Genomic DNA, 21289 nt, shown 5'->3' on the forward strand with positions numbered 1-21289 from the left:
AGGCTAAGAGCAGCTCTGTTAGTGCCTTTTTTTGTGAGCTTATATTCTGCTAGATTTTGCATGAATCCAGCAGAGGAAAGGAATTCTTTTCCATTGGTGTGTAACACGTCGGCTGAAAACCAGACCTAAACCAAAGTGAAATAGGGGGAACAGAGCTGAGCCGGGGAGGACACCCAGGTGGTCCGGCGCGGAGGCCTGAGCACCCCCGGCACTCGCCTCGCCTGCCCTGTGCAGCAGGGCTACCCCCGACCGCCGTGTCCTTGACGAGGTGAACGGAGCCTTCCACGGGGGCTCAGTACATCTGGTCACAAGCATGTAGCCAGTTCATAAATCTAAAATATTTCCATCAATTAACTGTTTAGAAGCAAAAGTTCATTTTTTCCTTGTGACCTGTTATGCTTTAAAATGAGCACATATTTCTGCAAAAAAACACTCCAGTCTTCATTTGGATAGAAAAGAACTCAACATGCACAATACTGTTCATTGTGGTAACAGTCACTGAAGATTCAAGGATGCCCTGGATGGGATTCCTTTATCCTCACCGCACTGCTCTTTCCCCCAGGCTTACAGTCTTCTCTCCGACTTACTCCTTCAGCATTATGACGGGACTGTCGTCAGTTCCCCTCCAGATCTCAGGCTTCGGAATATGTGAACTGCCATTGCGGCTCGCCTAGGATAGTAAGATCGATCTTGGCCGTGGATTAGGAACTCTTATTTTCCTGTGGGTTATTTTGAGACATTCTAAATTGTTCTTTTCTTTGAAGATGACACAAGAATTTTTTCCCAAATGCAATTAAAAATAATCTTACAAAGCGCACAGATGTAAATTAATCACTCTCTGAAACTGCAGTTTTCTTTCCTATTAGTTATTTAATTTATGACTGATGGCTTTCTGCATGTAGTAGAGCTTTACTGTAATGCTATCTTTGTGATCCATGTTTTCTTTCAAGTTTTTGGTGTTCCAGAATCTAAATCTTCTTGGAGACAGTCCTTGTGAGGCACTGGAATGAAGTTCCATTTTTACAATTTATGCTCAGTCATCTCTGGTTAGACAGGAACACTATTTCTCAACTCTTACTTTCTCCAGTCTCTACCCACCTGACAGAGAAGCTCTCCTGCAGCAACAGCGGCCTCTCGAATGAGGAAGGCAGTGGATTCCAGGTTCCCCATCTGGGGATCAGTGGTGGTACAGAGAGAATGTGATGGGAAGAAGCCCCAGGTTCATTTTGATATACCTCCCAGGGGACTCAGCCAACCCCCCCTAACCCACCTTTTAGAGGATCACAGGTGACTACATTGGGAAACTTTGTATGAAGCCAGGCCACCCGGTCCCTACTGGCACCCCACTTAGAAAATAAGTAAACAATGTTCAGTTACTCCAAGATCATAAGGCCTGTTAGGTCAAAGTGCCTACCATAATTTAGACTTGCAGAGAAGGAGGTTCAAACTACTTTAATTTTAAAAGCAATAGAATATGGGAATATCTTGTTTAGTTCGGTTCAGTTCTAGACCACTGCAGTAGAGCAGATATTGCAATAAAGCAAGTCATGAATTTTTTTGTTTCCCAATACATCTGAAAATTAGCCTGCACTATACTGTAGTCTATTAAGTATGCAATAGCATTATATTTAGAAAAACAATGTACCTACCTTAATTAAAAAATACTTTATGGCTGAAAAATGTTAACTGTAAGCAGAGCTTTCAGCAAGTTGTAAGCTTTTTGCTGGTGAAGGTCCTGCCTCAGTGGCTGCTCACTCATCAGTGGCTGCCTCAGGCTGGCTTGGCTGTGACAATTTCTTAAAATAAGACAGCAGTGAGGTTTGGCACTGTTCATGGACGATTTTACTGTATCATATAGTACTATTTGATAGCATTTTACCCACAGTAGAACTTCTTTCAAAATTAGAATCAGTCCTCTCAAAACTTCCTGCCACTTTATCAACTCGGTTTATGGAAAATTCTGAATCCTGAGTTGTCATTTCAATGATCTTCACAGCAACTTCACCAGGAGTAGCTTCTCTCTCAAGAAAGTTTCTCTGTTCATCCATAGGAGTGACTCCTCATTCATTCAAGTCTGATCCTGAGACGCAGCAATTCAGTGGCATCTTTAGGCTCCACCTAATTCTTGTTTTCTTGCTGTTTACACCACATCTGTAGGGATTTCCTCCACCGAAGTCTCAAACCCTTCAAGGTCGTCCATGGGTGTTGGTATCAACTTCTTCCAGACTCCTGTTAGTGCTGATATTTTGACTTCTTCCAAAAGAATCACGAACATTCTTAATGGTGTCTACAATGGTGGTTTCTTTCCAGAATGTTACCAATTTCCTCTACCAGGATCCATCGGAATCATAATGACAGCTGTAGCCTTACAAAATGCATTTCTTCAATAATAAGACTTGAAAGATGAACTCACTCTGATCCATGGGTTGCAGAATGAATGCAGGGTTAACAGGCAGGAAAACAACATTAATCTCATTGTCCATCTCCATCAGAGCTCTTAGGTGGCCAGGTGCATTGTCCGTGAGCAGTCATATTTTGAAAGGAATCTTGTTTTTCTGAGCCGTAGGTCTCAACACTGTGCTTAAAATACTCAAGAAATCATGCTATAGCATGATGTGCTGTCATCCAAGCTTGGTTGTTCCACTGATAGAGCACAGGCAGAATACATTTGGCATAATTCTTAAGGACTCTAGGATTTTCACAACAGTCAATGAGCACTGGCTTCAACTTAAAGTTACCAGTTGCATTAGCCCTGAAAGAGAGTCAGCCTGTTGTTTGAAGCCTTGAAGCGGGGCATTGACTTTTCCTCTCCAGCTATGGAAGTCCTAGATGGCATCTTCTTCCAGTGGAAGGCTGTTTAGTCTACATTAACACTCTGTTGTTTAGTGTAGTCACCTTCATTAATGATCTGAGCTGGATCCTCTGGGTGACTCGCTGCAGCTTCTCCATCAGCACTTGCTGCCTCACCTGCACTTTTATGTTATGGAGACACTCCTTTCCTTAAACCTCATGAACCAACCTCCGCTCGCTTCCAGGTTTCTCCTGTAGCTTCCTTCCCTCTCTCAGCCTTCATAGAATTGAAGAGAGTTGGGGCCTCGCTCTGGATTAGACTTGGCTTAAGGAGATGTTAGAGCTGCTGTGATCTTCTCTCCAGACCGCTCAGACTTTCTCCATATCAGCAGTTTGCTTTCTTGTCGTTAATGCGCTCACTTGGGCAGCACGTCTGATCTCCTTCAAGGGCTTCTCCTTTGTGTTCACGACTTGGCTGATTGTGTGATGGCCTAGCTTTCAGCCCATCTCAGCTTTCAACACGCCTTCGTCACTAAGCTTAATCATATCTATCTTTTGATTTAAAGTGAGGGATATCTGACTCTTTCTTTCACTTGAATGCTTAGAATCATAGTATGTTTATTAATTGTCCTAATCTCAATATTGTTGTGTCTCAGGGAATAGGGAAGCATGAGGGGAGGGAGGGAGATGAGCGAATGGCCAGTCCGCGGAGCAGTCAGAACACACATAACATTGACTGTCTTACATGGATGTGGGTTGTGGCACCCTCAAAGCAATAACAGTAGGAACATCAGATATGATAATGATAGACTTTGAAATATTGGGAGAATCACCAAAATACAACAGAGAGACACAGTGTAAGCAAATGTTGTTGGAAAAATGGCAGTTAGACTTGTTCAACATCAAGTAGCCACAAGCCTTCAATGTGTAAAAAAAAAACACAGTATTTCTGAAATGCGATAAAGCAAAAGCACAATAAGGTGAGGTATGCTTGTAATTCCATAATTTCTCCCTAAATTGCATCCTTACTACACAGTATGATTTTTTTGTCCTTTAGGGTAATGTGTAGACCTATATCCTGGGGCCTTTGTCTTGCCAGCCTCATTACTGAGTGAGACTGAATGGAGAATTAACCCCGGGATGAAGGGGCCCATCTGTGATGATCTAGTCAGTTGGTTTGCTGGGGAAATGTTTTAAACTAGACCTCACCTAGCAGGTTCCCAGAACGTCTCTTGCTGCCACTAATTGTTATGTAATATGTAAAACAAAATTTTTACTTAGTTCTAGCAGACAGAAAAGAAAATCACAAAATAATGCATTGCAAAGCCAATTAAGAGTGATGTTTTACATGCTCAGAGCTGCTGAATATCTCCATGAGTGTGATTAACTGAGAGCTGACTTTAAGAGATTCTCAAGGAGAATGTGATCATCAGAGAATTAACCAATCCATTTGTACTAAGTCACTTTAATACCTTTGCACCGGTACCGTGTGCCGCTTTGCCAGTAAGAGGGGGGCTCATGGTCTACTCCCTTCTCGATATGCAAAGGTACCTTAAAGAGGTCAGCAAGTCTAGCTCCCATGATGCCTCAATCCACCTGCATTCCTTGAGAACTGGCTTTGTCACCCAAACTGTAGAAGCCAGTGGAGGGGAATTGTCACTATTGCAATCTTCCTGTCTTTGATTTTTTAACCTTTGGCTCTGATTCCCTTCCTGTCTGACTGCATGTAGCTCTAAGCATGCCATACCTTAACGACTCCTTAGGAGCCGGCTGCCCTCACCTTCTGTATTCCCCAGGTGTCCAAGGATGACCGCAGTGATATTGAGTCCAGCTCAGATGAGGAGGATGCGGAACCTCCAGGGAAGACCCCCCACACCACCACCACCACCAATGGGACCAGTGGTACCAACGGGTATCTCCTGACCGGCCCTTGCTCTGTGGATGAGTAATTATATAAAACTACAAGTCCCAAACAAAGTGAACTGTTTGTTCCTGGAAGTATTTACTCAGTTGCAAATGCATTTTCTTTCACTATATTTCAGCCCCAGAAACAAAAATTAGGATTTTATCAAAGCATTTTGAATAGTGCACTGCCCTGTGTCCTGTACGGGAACGAAGAAGAATTACCCTTCTCTCTGTGTAGGCATGCTGAATGTAATTGACACCAGGGAACAGTATTTACATTTGTACTGTCTTGGAATATTATTATTATTTTTTTTTTTGTATTTGTTTGTAAATCTGTGGACAAAAGAGGATTTCCTCACTCCTTTTCCTCTCCCGGTTCAGGACAGTGAGGGAGGTGCTCCATCTGCTTCCGCCCTTTCTCTTGCTGCAGTCCTCCAGTCTGCTAGGAGCCTCGGCTTACTTTGCCACTTAGAACAAGCAAAACCCAGTGCAAGAGCTTGTGCAGCTCCAGATAGGCTTGCTTTCTTTGTGTTACAGCACCCACTTTGAAATTGCCTATGCCATCTCTGTGGCCGTTCTCCCAAAATCAAGTTTAAGCAGGAGGAGCTAGAGTTTTTAATTGTCACCCTTCATGATCAGTTAGCCGTTCAAATCAAAGAGTCTGGTTATTGGAGAACTTTTTAAAAATTGCTTGTGTTAAATTGGCATGTCTGGCATAGACGTCATTTCTTGTGCACACAGCCAAGTTTTCTTCATTAAGTATGATAGCTAGTTGGGGATTAACTCTGTAGGTTACAGAGATTCTTTTTTTTTTTTTTTTCATTCTCTTTTATGAGGTCAGTGCTCTGGCTCTAAAGGAAAACATTTGCTGAAGGTCATAGTTAACAAACAAAGAAATCACTCCTACTGTTGGGAGTCTGTCTTGTGATCTGAGAATAACATAAAGAGAGCAACTGATTTCAGTCAGATTTCACCACTTCGACTGTAATTAGCACAATCTTCTGTCATGTCATGAAAAAAAGACACTAAGTCTATCTTGGGACAGAGAAAGGAGACTTTCAGGAGTTGGCAAAGCCCTTTCCTGCAACCAACTTTAAAGAAAGTCCCCTTTCTAGTATTTGATTTTGACGATTTTTATTTCTCTGAGCAAAATAAAGCCAATGAGAGAAAGACTGTTTTTATCCTCTGTCTTTCCTCCTCAAACATAATGCAGAGTGACTGGCAGTGACTCGAAACTGAGCAGTGTTGTACTCTAAGTCCTTTTGTGCTCGTTGAAGACTTTTTCAGTTTCCAAGAATTTTATTCAAACAGAACTATTCCCGGAAAACCAATAAAAATTCTGCAGCACAACGGCAGTACCAGCAATGAGAAAGATCGCTGAGAAGGTAAGTTTCCATAGTCTCCTACACAGGGTTATTTATATTTAGATAGGAAAACCCTACACATAAACCAAAGATTTTTCTCTTTGTTTTCCAACTGTAGTAGGAATAAAAAGGTATTCCATACACTTATTTCATCAATGAAAAAGACCATCCTTAAACAGGAGTCCATGAACTACAGTGCAGTGAAATGAATGTGTGAGTTGGGGCAAAGTCAAGACAGGGGCAAAATGCTAAGTCGTGTTTGTCCTGCTAGAGATACTTGTGTTCAATTCCATTTTTCCTAAAAAAGTTGAAGTAAAGCTTTGTGCCCACAATTGGCAGCCTGTGTGCTAATCCTTAAAAGAATACTCCCAAACAAAAACTGCACACTGTAATAGTAAATCTTTCCCCGTCTGTTTGTAGCATAGTGTGTTTCTGGCATGATCCATAGTAATAACTAAAGAGGCTTAGAAATACATCTGTCTGTGGCTTGAGAAAACCACACAACTAATTCTTGCAATGCCTTATGATTTTATTTCACAAAACAGGGATATGTCTAGGAGGATAATTTGTAACTAGTTTGAGCTTGTAAGACCAATCATTAAGCATCAAAAGTACTTGTTAGTCATCTGAATATCCACTAAAATGAAGATATATAAAAAGTAGCAGCAAGAATATTATAACAAAAATCTCAAGGTGAAAGTTCCTATTCTTATCAACTAAAATAGGGAACTGAAGGGCGAATTGTACCTCTTTTCAGTGTCTGGAGAAGTCCTCTCCACTGGCAAAATAAGCCAGAGAACTGCAGTGTTCAGATTTGGATATCTGACCCTCTTTAGCACAGAAGAGTAATTTCAAAAGCCAGCTTGTAAATTAAAGGCTTAGAAGAGTTGCTGAAATGAAGTAAATTGAGTCTCCCCTTAGGAAAGACAAATCTGAACAACCTTTTGTTTTTCCCAGAAGTCACTTACACGGAGAACTGAGAATACTCAGAGCCTCTGACCGTTGATGTTCCCTCAGCACAGCTTTCTGCGTATCTGCGTAGAGTTTTATTTGATTTTATACCTTAGGGTTCTTTTTGACTAAACAAAATGGTGTTTGTTTGTAGACCTTTTAAGATGAAGAATAACATAACTCTGTCTACTATTACCCCATGGTAGCCTGATAAGGCTGAGAGAGAAAAATATGTCAACTACCTTACCTTCTGCCTGGGCTATGCTACAGTTTTGGAAGCATATTTTGTAAATTTGACTGTAGGTTAGTAAGAGTGTTATTTCCTATTAATTGATTTAGCCCGTGTTGCTATCTCCTTCCTCCTGGTCACATGTAAACCTTCCTAGGGAACAAAGGGGTGTGTAGGAAGGAGTCTAGAAAAAGTAACATTTTTTTAGTCTCTAATACTATAGCTTTTTCTAGATCTCTTAGTGGGGAAAAAGTAGAAAATAGAGTAGAATTTGACCTTGTATCAATACATGATGTAAGAACGTGTGATGTATGTATGTACATGTGTGTTTCTCCAAAAACATGATGAAACCAAAATATCACTCACCCTTGCCCATCTTCTTTTCATAAGAACCATCCACCATGTACAACAGAAACTTGGCACCTCCCTCTCGAGCTCCTGCTCACGTTCCCCACAGAGCTGAGTGATGGAATCCTTTCAGCCTCTTAGCCTCAGAGCTAAGGTCATAGAGGGCCTCAGGTCAGCACACAAGCCGAAGGCAGTTCACATTTCTAAGTTTAGTGACACTAGTGTTGAGAATAGGGGACAAACTGTCAGTATTTTGGATTACTAAACTAAATGTCGGAAAAATGCAGGTGACTGCTGCTTCACCACAGGATTTTAACACCCAACTCCTGCTAGGTGTCCTGCACAACCACCAGATAATCCAACAGGCATCTGACAAAGATGAGCTGGGAAGAAAGGTGGGTTCTCCAAAGAGCAAGCCCCTGGGTGAGAGAAATGACTCTGTCGTAGTATATGATCAGGCCACCTTTAGCCAAAGTGGTGGGTGAACCGCAAAATGTCCAGTTCCACTGCCAAAGTTTCCATTCTGAGTATTTGATGGAGTTTGAGCAAACTGAATGTTTTCACCTTAGGTAGAAAGGGTCTGAATCTTCCACTTTGTGTATTTCAATCTTATTTTTATTTGGGCAGAAATTTTTTTTTTTAAATGAGATTTCACTCCAGCTTACCTAAGTCTTTGTAAGAGAGCTCTTTGGACAGACCTTTATGGATACCGTGATTATTCCCGATCTGTTCATGGCTTTGCCATGGGAGTTACTTTTGTCCTTTTCTTACAAACGTTGCCAAAGTTGCCTGAATATTTGAGTATTTTTTTCATAATTTGCAATGTACAGAATAATTCCAAAGGTGTTAAAAGATTCTGTTTATCAGTATGTGTGACGATGTCATTATGTCCAGAGGGGCTTCAAGAAATCCTTTGGAAGTAAAAGGTTAAATGTTTACATTTCATGTGACATTTCAGGTCTTGAGAGTCTAATTAACTTTTCCTTTCTTTGTCTTGGGCTGATTCCTGCTTTGTAGACAAATATTAGTAGCCCTAAAATGTTGCTAACATTCCAGTAAGCAAAAAAAAACACAACTCAGATCAACTGTCAGCCTGATAAGAATATGGTTACAGGCACTTTGAGTTTCTAAGTCACTTCTGTGGAAAGAGAAAATACAGTCAGCTCTGGTTACTGCCCTTGCTGTCTGGCGTGTTGTCCGTGGAAGGAGTACTTTTGATAATCATAAGCAGTGCTTCAAGTCATACAGAATGCAGCAAGGTATTTTTTTTTAATGAAGCTATGCTGCTCTCAGAGTCCGGGTAAGCTTCTCTTGATAAAACAAAATTGTGCCAGAGAGTACTTAGCACTGGTTCGTGTGGCCCCATCTTAGTTCTTCATGGTAACAGGCCAGCAAAGGGCCCTCTGGCTGCTTGCCTTTGTGTCCACCCCCCTCCCCAGGGGACACTCAGTAGGTGCTGGGGAAGCCTGCTCACTTGTCCACTCTGGGTTGTTCGAACTTCTCTAAGACACTCAAGGCATGCCTGATGCTGGTTTTCATGGAGAAAATTGCACCAGAGAACATAACACATAGTAAGTCTTAGTAAGATCTGCAGACACCCAAAGGAGAACCTTCATCTCTTCCGGGCATTTCCAACTTGAGTTTAACCTGAAGCCTTTGAAAGGAATGTGTGACCAAATGGCCACAAGCTAAGACCCCATCAGATCAAAGAAATAAAAGTCCCTGTAGCCCAGTGGCATTTCAGGTGGTGTCTCCGCAAGAGGCATTCTCAGGCTTGCCCGGAAAGTCATGGGAGGGCATCGTTAGCCTAAGATCTAGCCTTTATCTCATTCCTCATAGCCCTCCAGCTTTCCGGAACTCTTGATAAAAGGAAGTCAGAATATTGTCATTTCTCCACTATTGATTTCCCAATAGTTTTTGGACCAGTTGTGTTACCACACTTACTTCTCTGCCTGATTCCATTTTTCTTAAAAACTTTTGTGCCCTTGTAAGCCTGTTTTCCTTAACACCGGTACATAAAAGCGTGGCTTCCTATTTTCATGTATGTTGCATGGCCTGAAAACCAGGTAATAAAAGCTGTTGGTATGATTTCTATGTTAAATGAAAAATTAGATTTTAAGGAGACAGTGTGTTTCCTTTGGATCTGTAGTGATTTTTAAAACTGTCATCGTAAAACTGCCCTTTAAAAATCAGGGGTTTTAGGGATTAGCTGCCAAAGAGAAATTAGATCTGTAATAGGAACAGTTATATGGTGATTCTGGAACTTTAGCTTAGAGCCTCATTAATTTAAACGTGGAGGACACCCTCCAAGTTTGATTCCGAAAAGTTTGGCCAAGCCTCTAAGCTCCTGATTTCATCGGCCCTTTGTTTCCCACATAATCAGTTATTACCTCCATAGCCATTTGTTTTTGTTGGAAGGGGGAGGTGGTTAGTTTTGGGGTTTGATTTCTTGCAGTGAGAAATAGAATAGGTGACAAAATCTCACTTGTTTTCTTAAGACAATTCAATGCTTGAGCATCTCTGTCAGAAATGGAATGATATATTATTCGCTGATTAGAATTATTTATGTATTGTTACTGTGTTTTGCTGATTTTTATATGAAAATATAATGATTCATCCTTGATCTCAGAAAGCAATCATTACCTTGAGGATCATTTTACTTTGGAAACACTTTCATAATAAAGATAAGTATGACGAGTCCCGTGTAAATGCCCTTTTCTGTAAGCACTACCTAGGTTCTGTTGGTAATACATCACATCTTCCTGGACAAGATTTATTTCAGGGCTCACATCATCCTAGTAGTTTCTTGCAAGCCTTCTCCAATCCCAGGAATCAATCGCTATGATTACTGAAAAAGCAATGTCTGTATGTATGTTACGCATATGTAATTTTGTTGAGAGTCTAGCTAAGCTGCCCTGTGGTATTGCTGCCTCAGTGTCCATTTTCTTTGCCAAGCAACCTGTAGGGCCCTTAAAGCTGTAGGCCCTTCATTCAGGTGCCCATGTGGAGAGGGGTCCACAGAGTCACAAACAAATAGAGGTCCCTGATATGATTCCCCAGTAGCCTTTGTGATCAATGCAATCTTCTGCCTCCCGGTGCCCATGTGCCTTAGGTCCCTTAGATAAAACCCCAATGGAATTTACCAAAACCCCACTCTTTTAGTTTGAATTGATCAATTTGGCATTAGCCAGGGAACCCCAAAGCACTCCACTTAAGGTCCCTAATAAAGACATGTGCCCACATGCCATCTCTCTGTCTTCACCCTGCCTTGACTTCCCTGTGTGTCCTGAGACGTGCTGTGTACGCCCCCAGGGCCTGTGAGTTAAAAAACCCTCTCCTTCAATTTCTCCTGATCCATCGTGGAACCTGTTTACCATCCCAACACCCTGGGCTCTACTTAATTTAACAGAGTAAATAACATTTATATGTTATACATGACATAGTACCTCTTTGAAAATTAAGATATGAAAACTTCAATGTTGAACTTTCTATAGTACTTCATTTCTGGAAAAAATATGATTTATAGAGATATCGGTTCAAATAGATGGTACTGATTTTTCCAAATGTTAATGTATATGTTCCTCACAGGAGCCTGGCTGACACTGTCTTCTCTGGCCAGCGACCCACCTTTCAGACCTCTCCCTCCCCTCTGTCTTTCCCACCGCTCTAAGCTTAGGTCATCTGCTCTCTCAAGCGGCATAAAAATAGCACCAAAGTTTAGCCAGACACCCCCTCCACCACCAGCATTATGAAAAATAAAGCAGACACCTTATTAAACATCTCATAAATATCATAACCACCCCCAACACTAATCTGATTCTAAATGTTAATTATTCTAATAAACTACAAAAATTTCTCCGAGCCACAAAAAACAAGCCGTCAGCGAGTGCAGCACTTTGGAAAGCCATGAATTCTCCGCGTTCTGCAAACACGGTAGAGTTCTGCAAGCATCTCCCCCACAGCTGCAGTCCTGCTCAGCTTGTCTCTACGCCCCCTTCCTTCCTGTGGGGGCTGCTGCAGCCGCCCTAGGCACGGGTTATTTCTGCCCCTTCATTCTTCCCACCAACCCCGTATACTTGCTTTACCAGGAGCAGTGGTAACACCACCACCAACAGCGAAGGGTGGCAGGATGACCAAGCAGAGGGGTCATCCAAGCACTAGGATGGACTGGGATGCAAACCGGTCCCTCAGAACCAATCACCACGGAGACTGGAGCCTGAGAACCACACCCTAATTATCCCTAAAGCATGAGGAAGTGAAGTTAAAAAATACTGAAGTTAGGAACTTACATGAAGCCTGTATCAGTCAGAGTCCAGGCAGGCAACAGACGTCATTGTCAGATGATTCAGTTGAAGAAATGTCCACGCAAGGACCATGATCAGAGGCGAGGGCAGGGTAAGAGGGTCAAACATGGAAAGGTGAGGCACCAGAGGCCAGCGGGCATGGCAGGCGGTTACCGCCCTGGACATCCCCAGAGGCCAGTGGGAGGGCTCAACGTGAGGAAGAGGCCATCCTTCAGGGGTTGTAAATCCAGATGGGGAGCAGTACCCTGACATCTCTCTCCTGCTGCTTTCTTGAGCCCCTTATTAGCTGACTTCAGCCAGAAAGCTGCCATTGAGGCCCCGGGGAGCTGCAGGCGGTAGGTGGGGATCAGCCCCCAGTGTGTCGAGCAGAGATCTGGGGGAGCCAACAATCACCAGCATAATTATGGCTGGTATTCCTAGAGCCTCACCTAGGGCCTGGCATGCCATGGGGCACAGAGAGTATTTGATGGAGAAACAGCAAACCCACTTAGGAGAGGGCTGGTGAGATCTGAGCGATCAGCCACAAACATTCCACCTGTAAGGGAGCAAGATGAGTGTGCAAAAGCACTCTGCCTCCAGCTCTCTGTGTGGGTGCCAGAAGCTGAAGGGGCTCATGGGAGGGCTTGGGCAGCCACCTGGGATGCCGGCACCCAGACCCAGAGATGGACGTGGGGTGAAGCACATCAAGGCAGGAAGATGAAAGACTGAGGCTGAGGAATTGTCTAGAGACAAGCAGAGAGGAACTGAGAAGGGAGTTCATCCAGAAACTGGAGAATTAATGAATGAAACAGAATCGTGAAAACATGGGGTGGCACCCAGGACTATGTTTTGAAGTAATTCTTTCAGTGCGAAGTTTACTTTTTGACTTACTGAATAATGAAAATATTTGCATGGCCAAAGACAACTGGAACAGCGAAGGCTCAGGTCCCTGACTGCATCATTCAGTCATTTTAAAAATATTTCTAGAGAGCCCACTAGGTGCCAGGAACTGTTAGAGGCACTAAAGATAGAAGGGTGGACAAGGCATGTGTGGTTCCTGCTGCCGTAGAACTGTCTCTAAGAGAAGGGAAAAAAAATTAAACAAACGAGTATCAGTCTGCTAGAGCTGCTATAGCAAAATATCACAGACTCGGTGCCTTCAACAGCAGAAGTTTGTTTTCCCCGGTTCTGGAGGCTGGAAGTCTGTGAACCAGGTGCGGGGAGGGCTGATTGCCGCTGAGGCCTGTCCCCTTCGCTTGCCTTCTCACCGTGCCTTCACATGGTCTTTGTGTGTCTGTCTGCGTCCAAATCTCTTCTTTTAAGGGCAATGGTCATATGGGATTAGGGCTCTCCCTGAAGGTTCCATTTTACCTTTATCACCTTTGTTTTTATTTTTAACCATTGAAGATATTTTTATTATATTAATCTCTTTTTTTCTAACAAAAGGGACAAAATGAAGTTTTTGACAAAAAGTCAGCATCCACCATCTTCTGCAGTAAACACTGATTCACAGGTGCGGCCTATTTCTGGGGCTTGTAGGGATGTGTACGCAGACTGCGTCAGCAGCAAAGATACCTTCATCACCTTTTCAGTGGCCCCATCTCCAAATACAGTCACCTCCGGAGGTTCTGGCGGCTGACTTTGAGGGGGGACACAATTTAGGCCATAATGCGAGGGAATTTCACTTAAGGGCAAAGGCCAAAAATGAAGAAGAAACAGAGATTGTAAGGTGACTTCCAGGGCTCTGCGACCCGAGGGGGTAAGATGCCTCTGAGGCTAAGACCTGAATGACCAGAGCAGCAGGGGGTACCTGGGGTGGGTGCAGACCAGGCATCGGGGGCCTGAGGCATGGAGGCTCCGAGACGAGACAGGCTTGTAAATTCAAGGAGCAGAGAGAAGGGCAGTGTGACACGCAAACCAGGGGGAGAGTGAGGGTGACATTCCAGATGTAGGGAGGGACAGATCATACAGGGCCTGCACCCCGTGGTAAGGAGGACAAGTTTTCAGGTAAGTGTAATGGGATTTAAGTAGCATAGTCGATCTGTTGTCATCTTTTATAAGAGAAAAAAAGTGGGCTAAATAATGCCCATCCTAACCATTACAGTAATAACTGCTCTAACTTCAAGCAAGTCAGGGGTGTCTGCAGGGTGTGGTTGGCATCCTGGGACAGGGCAGGGTGATAATGCACGGCCATCGGAAGAAATAAGGACAAAGAATTACTGAGGATTCAATCCATAGGCAACAAAGTAAGTCTGGACAGAGAATGAGAGGTGGAAGGTGTTGCTCTAAGGATGCTGAGACCCGAGACAGGAAAAGCCTCCAGGTTTCTTCAAGGAAAGCAGCTTGAAAAAAATGGACTCTGAGCCAGTGAGTAAACCCCTTAGCATTGCCCCCTGGTTGTTGGCAGCCTGACCTCTGTCACCTCTCGCCCATCCTCACCCCCTGCCCCAGCCTCTCTCCACCCAGACCTCAAGTCCGTGGAATCAGAATGTGCTACGCTGTTTAATCCCAGCACTGTGGCCATGCTGCCCACTCTGCATCAAAGGCTTTCCCCCTCTTCTCTGTCTAGCTAACTCTTATCTGGCCCTAAAGACTAACTTATGGACAACCTCCTTGCAGAAAGGCTACATGTCTTGGGATGCAGTGCTTTTCCTAGAGAAAGAAAAGGTGCAACCATTTAGCTCCATCAGACTGCTTAGCACACTGCCTCCCCGCTGGACTGTAAGCATCTTGGGGGCAAAGACCTTGCTTTTCATGTCTGGATCCTTAGCCGCCATGTCTGCTGCATAGTAAACTCTATAAACTCTTGTGAAATTAGTGTATGTATGCTCAGAAATAGAAGCTTCAGGAAGATGAGTAAGTTTGGTAAAAGAAAAACGAGCTGATTTTTACATCTTGGATTTGAACTTACGAGAGCTCGTTCATTTGGAAATGTCTACCAAAAATTGAAAAGATGGGACTGTAACAAGGTACCATTATTATTTCCACTTCTTCAGGTCAAGAAGCAGATGAACAGCGGGTAGGAGCCTTGCCAAGGTCTCAGGGCCGGGAAGCCGTGATGCAGACAGTCCGGGCTCCGGATCACTTCTCCGTGGCCCCCTGAGGCCGACCGTGGGAAATGCCCCCATCAGGGGGACACAGGGAAGCAGGTGAGCCGGCAAAGAGCTCAGGGACAGCGAAGACGGCAGAAGCACAAGGATATTCGTCATTACTTTCCCTTCCACCTCTTCCTTCCTCCCCCTGCTCTTCCCAAACCGTTCAGCCCCAAAGCCTTGGATGGGACAGAGCAGGGTGGATGTCCATGCCGGGGAGGGAGTTGCATGGCCCAGAGTGGGGTGCTGGAGGCTGCACCCGGCTACAGAGGTGTCTGCAGAGGAGGACAGCGCAGCGTGGGTGATCAGGGTGGGGTGCAGAGGGTGTCCCTAGCAGGGCTTACCCAGCATGCAGTATCGAGCCTGAGCGGATGACAAGGGCACCGGTGCACAGGAGCAGCCGGGCGCCAGGCGTCCGAGCAGGGAGGGTCAGCGTGGCCGCAGAGCGAGAGGAGTTGCCCGCAGGGGGACTGATCAAATGTGCAATAACATTAGGGTAATGGGACCCCGTTTCTCACTGTTAGAGAAGGAGTTACAAATATGGAGGGGAGAAAACAGGATGAACTTAGTAGGACTAGATTAAAATTATAAGTATTCATGTAAACTCGTGGTTTTCAGTATGCAGATAGATGTCAAACTAAGAGGTAAGTGTATACCTGTGTACATGTTGGCATATTTCTAAATATTCCCTAGCTGTCCACCTCTGGGCCTGGAGCCACAGACACCCCGCTGAGCCCAACTAATGTCCCAGATCTTGGTTCCTAAATCCACCTGATTCCACGTTCTGCTGCATGGGGCCAGGCCTGCTTGCAGAAGTGGCTGCATCCAGGGTTGGGACAGGGAAGTGCAGGCTGGGATGGAGCAACCCTATTGGGCCAGAAAGCAAGGAAGTGCTCAAAGGATGAGGGAGAAATGGTGTAAGAGCCCAGAGCCAACTCGAATGGACTCTCACTGGCCAAATCTGGGACATTTTGTGCATCAGAATTAATAATAGTAACTGATTGTAACACATTGAATAAAATGAGAAACTGAGTTCATAGAAATTAATAACAAAAACTTAGTTGATAAGGAATGAGGTGTTTACATAGATTTAAGTTACGTCTCCATAGAATATTAATTAACTGCCAAGGTGAAAGCAGTAATTTTACAGCAAAGAGGCCTGGCAGCCACCATCATAGCTGGGTAAATGCCCTCAGTAACTGAACGAATGAAATCGTGACTTACTTGGTTAGATGGAATAAGAAAGCACATTATTTCTGTGATATTCCTGCCAGAGATGCAGAACCTGACTCATATCCTGAGCAGATAATCAGATAAATACAAATGGAGGGGCCTTCCACAAAACAATTAACTGGTAATTTTGAAATGAGTCAATGGCACGAAAGTCAAGCAAAGTCTAAAGAACTGTTCTGGAGTGAAAGAGACAAGAGGGCCATGACTGAATGCCCTGCATGGGACTGAAGGGGTTCTCTTGCTATGGAGAAAATAATTAGGACAATTGGTAGAACTGGGGAGTAGATGGTAGCAATCAATCAGTGTTAATTTCCTACTTTTGTTGGTTATATTGTGGTTTTGTTGAAGAACCACCTTGTTTGTAGGAAATGCACACTAAAATATGAAGGTGTGGAAAAAGGAAAAATTCTATGTACTGAACTTGGAATTGTCTGTAACTTTAAGATAATTTTTTTAATCGATACACTGTATTTGTTTTCAAAACCCTACTAATGTATCAAGTGAAATCTGCAGATGTTTAGATGCAATAAGGTCTCTGTTTAAAAGTGAAGATGCCATTTTTGAGTTCCAAGAGCCATAAAGTGATACAAAGTGCCTCAGCTCATAAAGAGAAAGTAAAAGGAGAAAATATATTAGCTAGAAGTTCTTGAGAATTCTAAATTGTTTGGTGAGTAGAGTCATGTCAGTTTTTGCAACTTTTTGGATTATAATAGTAGCATCTACTGTTTTATGTGTGTGATATACAATCATCTTTAATAATGCCTGAATTCGTTATGCAAAAATAAGTAAGAATGATAATGATACCAGTAATAAATAGCTAGTGTTTAGTGAACATTTATTATACACACTCTGCTATGAGATATGTGACATTATTACTTCCATTTTCATATCAGGAATCTGAAGCCTAAAAGGGTTAAGAAATTTCCCCCAAATTAGCATACTGATGTATAGTGTAGCCATGTTTTGAACCCACATTTTTCACACTCCAGGCCTACTATTCCTGCCCCTGGAGGCCACAGAGAAGGGAATCGTAGAGAGGATTCCGGAAGATCCCAGCACTCCTGTGCTGTTAATTCTCAATCCAGTCCAGCACTAGGTCCTGCTGGTTCCATTTTCAAACTTTACCCCTGCTCTCCCTGTTAGTTAAGGCCTGACCATTTTTTCCCTGGTTGCTGGCAACAGTCTCCCACTCTTTCTGATTCTCATCTCAGACTCTTTAGACCCTCCCTCCTGCTGTCAGGGTGATTAGTCTAAACCACAGATCTGAATATCACACATGTGCTTCAAATCCTATATGAAAAAAGACCCCTGTGTCACTCCAGGTACCTTTGTGTTAAAGTCAAAACATAGCACCCAACACTTCCCATGTCTAGTCTTTGAATGGCTCGTCAGCTTTGTCATGTCCAAGGTCACACACAAGCTGTATGTTCAAGGTACTCTTGAGGGATTTATAATCCTCTGAATACACCAACGCACACTGTCTTATGCCCAGACGATCAATACATGCCCTTCAAGCATCAGCAAGGGTGACCATCTCTTACCAGCGTCCCCTGGAATTCTCCCCTTCCCCAGCCAAGCTGATGGGTGCCTCTTTGAAAATCCCATTGCATTTCTGTAAAATCTCTTTTATAAAATCTATTACAATGTAATACAACCTTCCTTCTCATACTGACCTCCTTGAAAAAAGGGATTGGTGTTTGTTCGCATTTATCTCTCATAATATCAAGATCAAAGGAGGTGCTACATAAAACCTCATTATATGAGCAACTGAATGAATGGATGAACAGCCATCAGTGAATTATTAATTGTTCAAAATGCGACAAAGAGACTAAAGAAACAGTGATTTTCCAGAGAACAAGTTCAGAAGAGTTGTAGAAGTTAAGGGATTAAATAATTCGAATGAGAAGACAATAGGGGAAGATTTTTAACAAGTATACAGAGGATGGTCGGCTGAACCTGAGCTCTGAGCTAACAGGCTTTATACGCTGGGTACCCTCGGCCCCACGGGTGTGCAGTGGCCTTAAAAAATAAAAAATAAATGAGCTTATACTTTTGAGTAGGAAACGCAAGCACACCATATAAAATCCCGATGTGAGGAAGGAAATAGGACGGAGTAAAGCTGCCTTGCCTCCCGGTGCCCATCCCCGGCTCCTCAGCTCCTGCTGCGGAAGGAGCCACAATAAATGACCATTTGGAGTGCTTCTGCTTTCTAAGCTTCTATCTCCGTAGCCTGGCAGTGATTTATAGGAAATGACTATAAATCGATGGTCTTGTACTTGTGGAAGTACAGCCGAGGTGGAGGAGGCAAATAAATCCCGTGGATGGCACTTTATCTACATATGCAAAAATGCCAGTCTCACACCTAGCCCCGGAGACTGAAGGAGCCCACGCAGACATTCTGGTGCATTTTAATTGAAATCTGTAAAACTGGTCCTAGATGAGCTAGGACAAATGTAAGTAATAGCACATCAATGTGAACATAGGTGATCAAATGAAGATAAAATGTAGCTTGAACTAATTCACATTTGTAAAATATCCTTCCTATGCTTTTTTTTTTTTGGAAGTTGAAACCATAAATCACTGCTGTAGGATGACTTGGTTGGTAATTAGTTGTCCATTAGTCTTCATTTCCCAGGGCTTATTGGGGAAAAATGAATTTATGCTAACTTGTTTTATGCAAATTAATCTGTTTGCATTCATCTTTTATTCTCCATTAACATCTGGAGGTTTTAAATTAGTACATATGAAACTTGAACATGCACAATGAAAATTCAACCCTCGCACAGTGAATACAGGGCTGGTTTGTATTTATAAAGTCAGTTGATTATGACCATTTGGACATGGACTTAAAAATTAATTTTTATGAAATGGAAAGTGGTAAAAAGCTTATTTTGTGCAATTTTAAAAACCACAATGTAATTAGTACAGTCTGAGATTAAAGTTATCTCAGATGCTGCGAATTAGGCTGGCTATTAATACTAAAAATATCTGTGTGTGCCCGCCCTGCTCCTGCTAAAGTTTGAAACACTCATTCGTGCTTCTGAATGAGACAGATTTTCTTTCCATGCTGAGGTTTTGGGCAAAGGTGCATTTTTTTAAATGTATGCATTAAAAGGCTTTAGAAATGTATCTTCCAGCTTTGGAGAGATATGGAAGTTAAGGAACCTAATCACTGCACCAAGTAGAGACTAAAAGGAAAAGTCATTTCAGTCAGAATGAAATTGTTTCTCACTTGCATCTGGGGTGGCTGGCGGAGGGGATGTCATGTCTTCCAAACATCGTCCACGGCTCTCGCATGCTGGAAATGGCAGCACTGGTGCTCTCTCGGCTCGAGCAGGCCAAGTACTGGGCTTTTGGGTGCAGCACCCCTGTACCCCAGTGCCCTGGCCGTGCCCCCCACTCCCTCTGTCATTGGGAAGGCCAGCCAGCTGCCTTGAGCTTGGGGGCCGTGGATACAGTGAAAATTCTCTTAGATGTTCTTGGCAAACTTTGCAAAACTTGGATCATTTTGGACTCCACCCTTCTCAAATATATTCTTAGCATGAGGGCACTTTTTTGGTTTTTCCTTGATCCCAACACTTCTTATCTCATCTGTTTATAACTTTTTAACCAACACATTTTGAAGAAAGTCCTGTAGTGGCCCTTGGGATTCTTCTGATCCCTTCTCAGTTTCCTGCTTGTCAAGGACGTTTTTAATCAGTGTCAGAGACTCCCAACTGCATTTGGGCCACTTCCCATTGGAAAGTTCCTGCCCAGGAGGCCCCACTTATCTTTGCTCCCGGTGTTCTGACCTCTGCTTCTTGAGAGCTGAGGACATAGGCCTACCCACGGCGGCGTTCGCCGTCTTGTCAGTGAAGATCAACTAGCTAATGGGGCCGCTTCCTCAGTACTGAATTGAATGAAATGCAAACATTTATTGGACATTTGCTTTGCTCCAGGTACTTGTCTAAAAGGAGCTCACTCAGGAGTGTGGGCGACAGACCATTAAATTAGTGATTTCAACACAGTGGGATAAATGAATCAAAAGAGGTATGTGCGATGGCTAAGAAGGGGACAAACACAAGTGTACTGTTCCCAGGAAAATGACACAAGCTGGACGTCGGGGATGAAGCAGAGTCAGCAAGGCCCGCATAAGGGAGAAGGGCTCCCAGGCAGAAGGAACCAGCGTTGCATAAGGTCCTGGAGGTAGGAACTGATGAGGCCTTCACTTACCAGCTCTTCCTTTTCAAAAATTAGCATAATTTTTACTCTTCTTAAAAATGTTATTTGCCCTATTTGGTTTCTAAAGCAATACATGTTTATTTCAAATATTAAAAGTATACAAAAATGCATGGCCTAATAAGAGCCCTCCATATGACCAGCCTTCAGAGGTAGGCTGTTGTCTCTAGTAGGCATGTGTCCAGATCGGATCTTTTCATGTATACCCAATATTTATTCTTTTGCAACCTGTTTCTAAGTCTGCACACATAACTGGATACTCAATCCTAAATTTTTATACTCTATCTTCATTTTTTGGAGGTTTTATAGCCTAATGTATGGATTGAGTGGCAGTGGAGTGTGGTAAGTAAAAAGGATGCACTGAAGTCAGATGATGCCAGGCTGCACCACTAACTGTGTGACCTTGGAGAAATTGTTTAACTACCATGTGCCTCAGTTTCCCTATGTGTATTATTAGAATGACAGTAATACAGATCTATCTCAAATGATTGCTGTAATGATTAAATAAGGTAATATTTGTAAAGCACTTAGAAGAGAGCCTGTCAAGTCCTCTAAATGTGAGCTGGTTTCACCACAAGGCATTTAACCAGGTTCCTGTTGATAGTTGTCTGTGCTGTTTCTCATTCTTTGCATGTCTTGGCTACTAAACAAACTTCAAGTCAAGTTTTGTGTTGCCCTTAACCGCTGCTTACATGTGGGGTCCTGTTTCTTACTAACTTAGTGACACCCACCAACTATTTATAAGCATCTCACAAATGTGGACTCCTGTCGTTAACGCCTGTTGGAGGCAGCACAAATGGGGTGGGTGGTGTGCAGGGGCCCGGCTTCCAGGCCAGATCTGAGGAAGTCCATCACAGGTTTTCTTTCTGCAGAGAT

The 21289-nt window shown here is 43.2% G+C and overlaps 1 protein-coding gene across 2 annotated transcripts in view; it reads left to right on the forward strand.

Moving 5' to 3' along the window:
* Nucleotides 1-21289, forward strand: part of CERS6 (ceramide synthase 6) — a 277844-nt gene that overhangs the window by 254341 nt on the left and 2214 nt on the right. For both annotated transcript variants that reach the window (XM_036995962.2, XM_036995963.2), the window contains one exon: nt 4587-20380. In XM_036995962.2, the coding sequence (XP_036851857.1) occupies nt 4587-4739 (153 nt within the window). In that variant the 3' untranslated portion in view covers nt 4740-20380. The remainder of the gene's footprint in view (nt 1-4586; nt 20381-21289) is intronic.

This window comes from Manis javanica, chromosome 7, assembly GCF_040802235.1.
Source record: "Manis javanica isolate MJ-LG chromosome 7, MJ_LKY, whole genome shotgun sequence".
NCBI classification, from domain to species: Eukaryota; Metazoa; Chordata; class Mammalia; order Pholidota; family Manidae; genus Manis; species Manis javanica.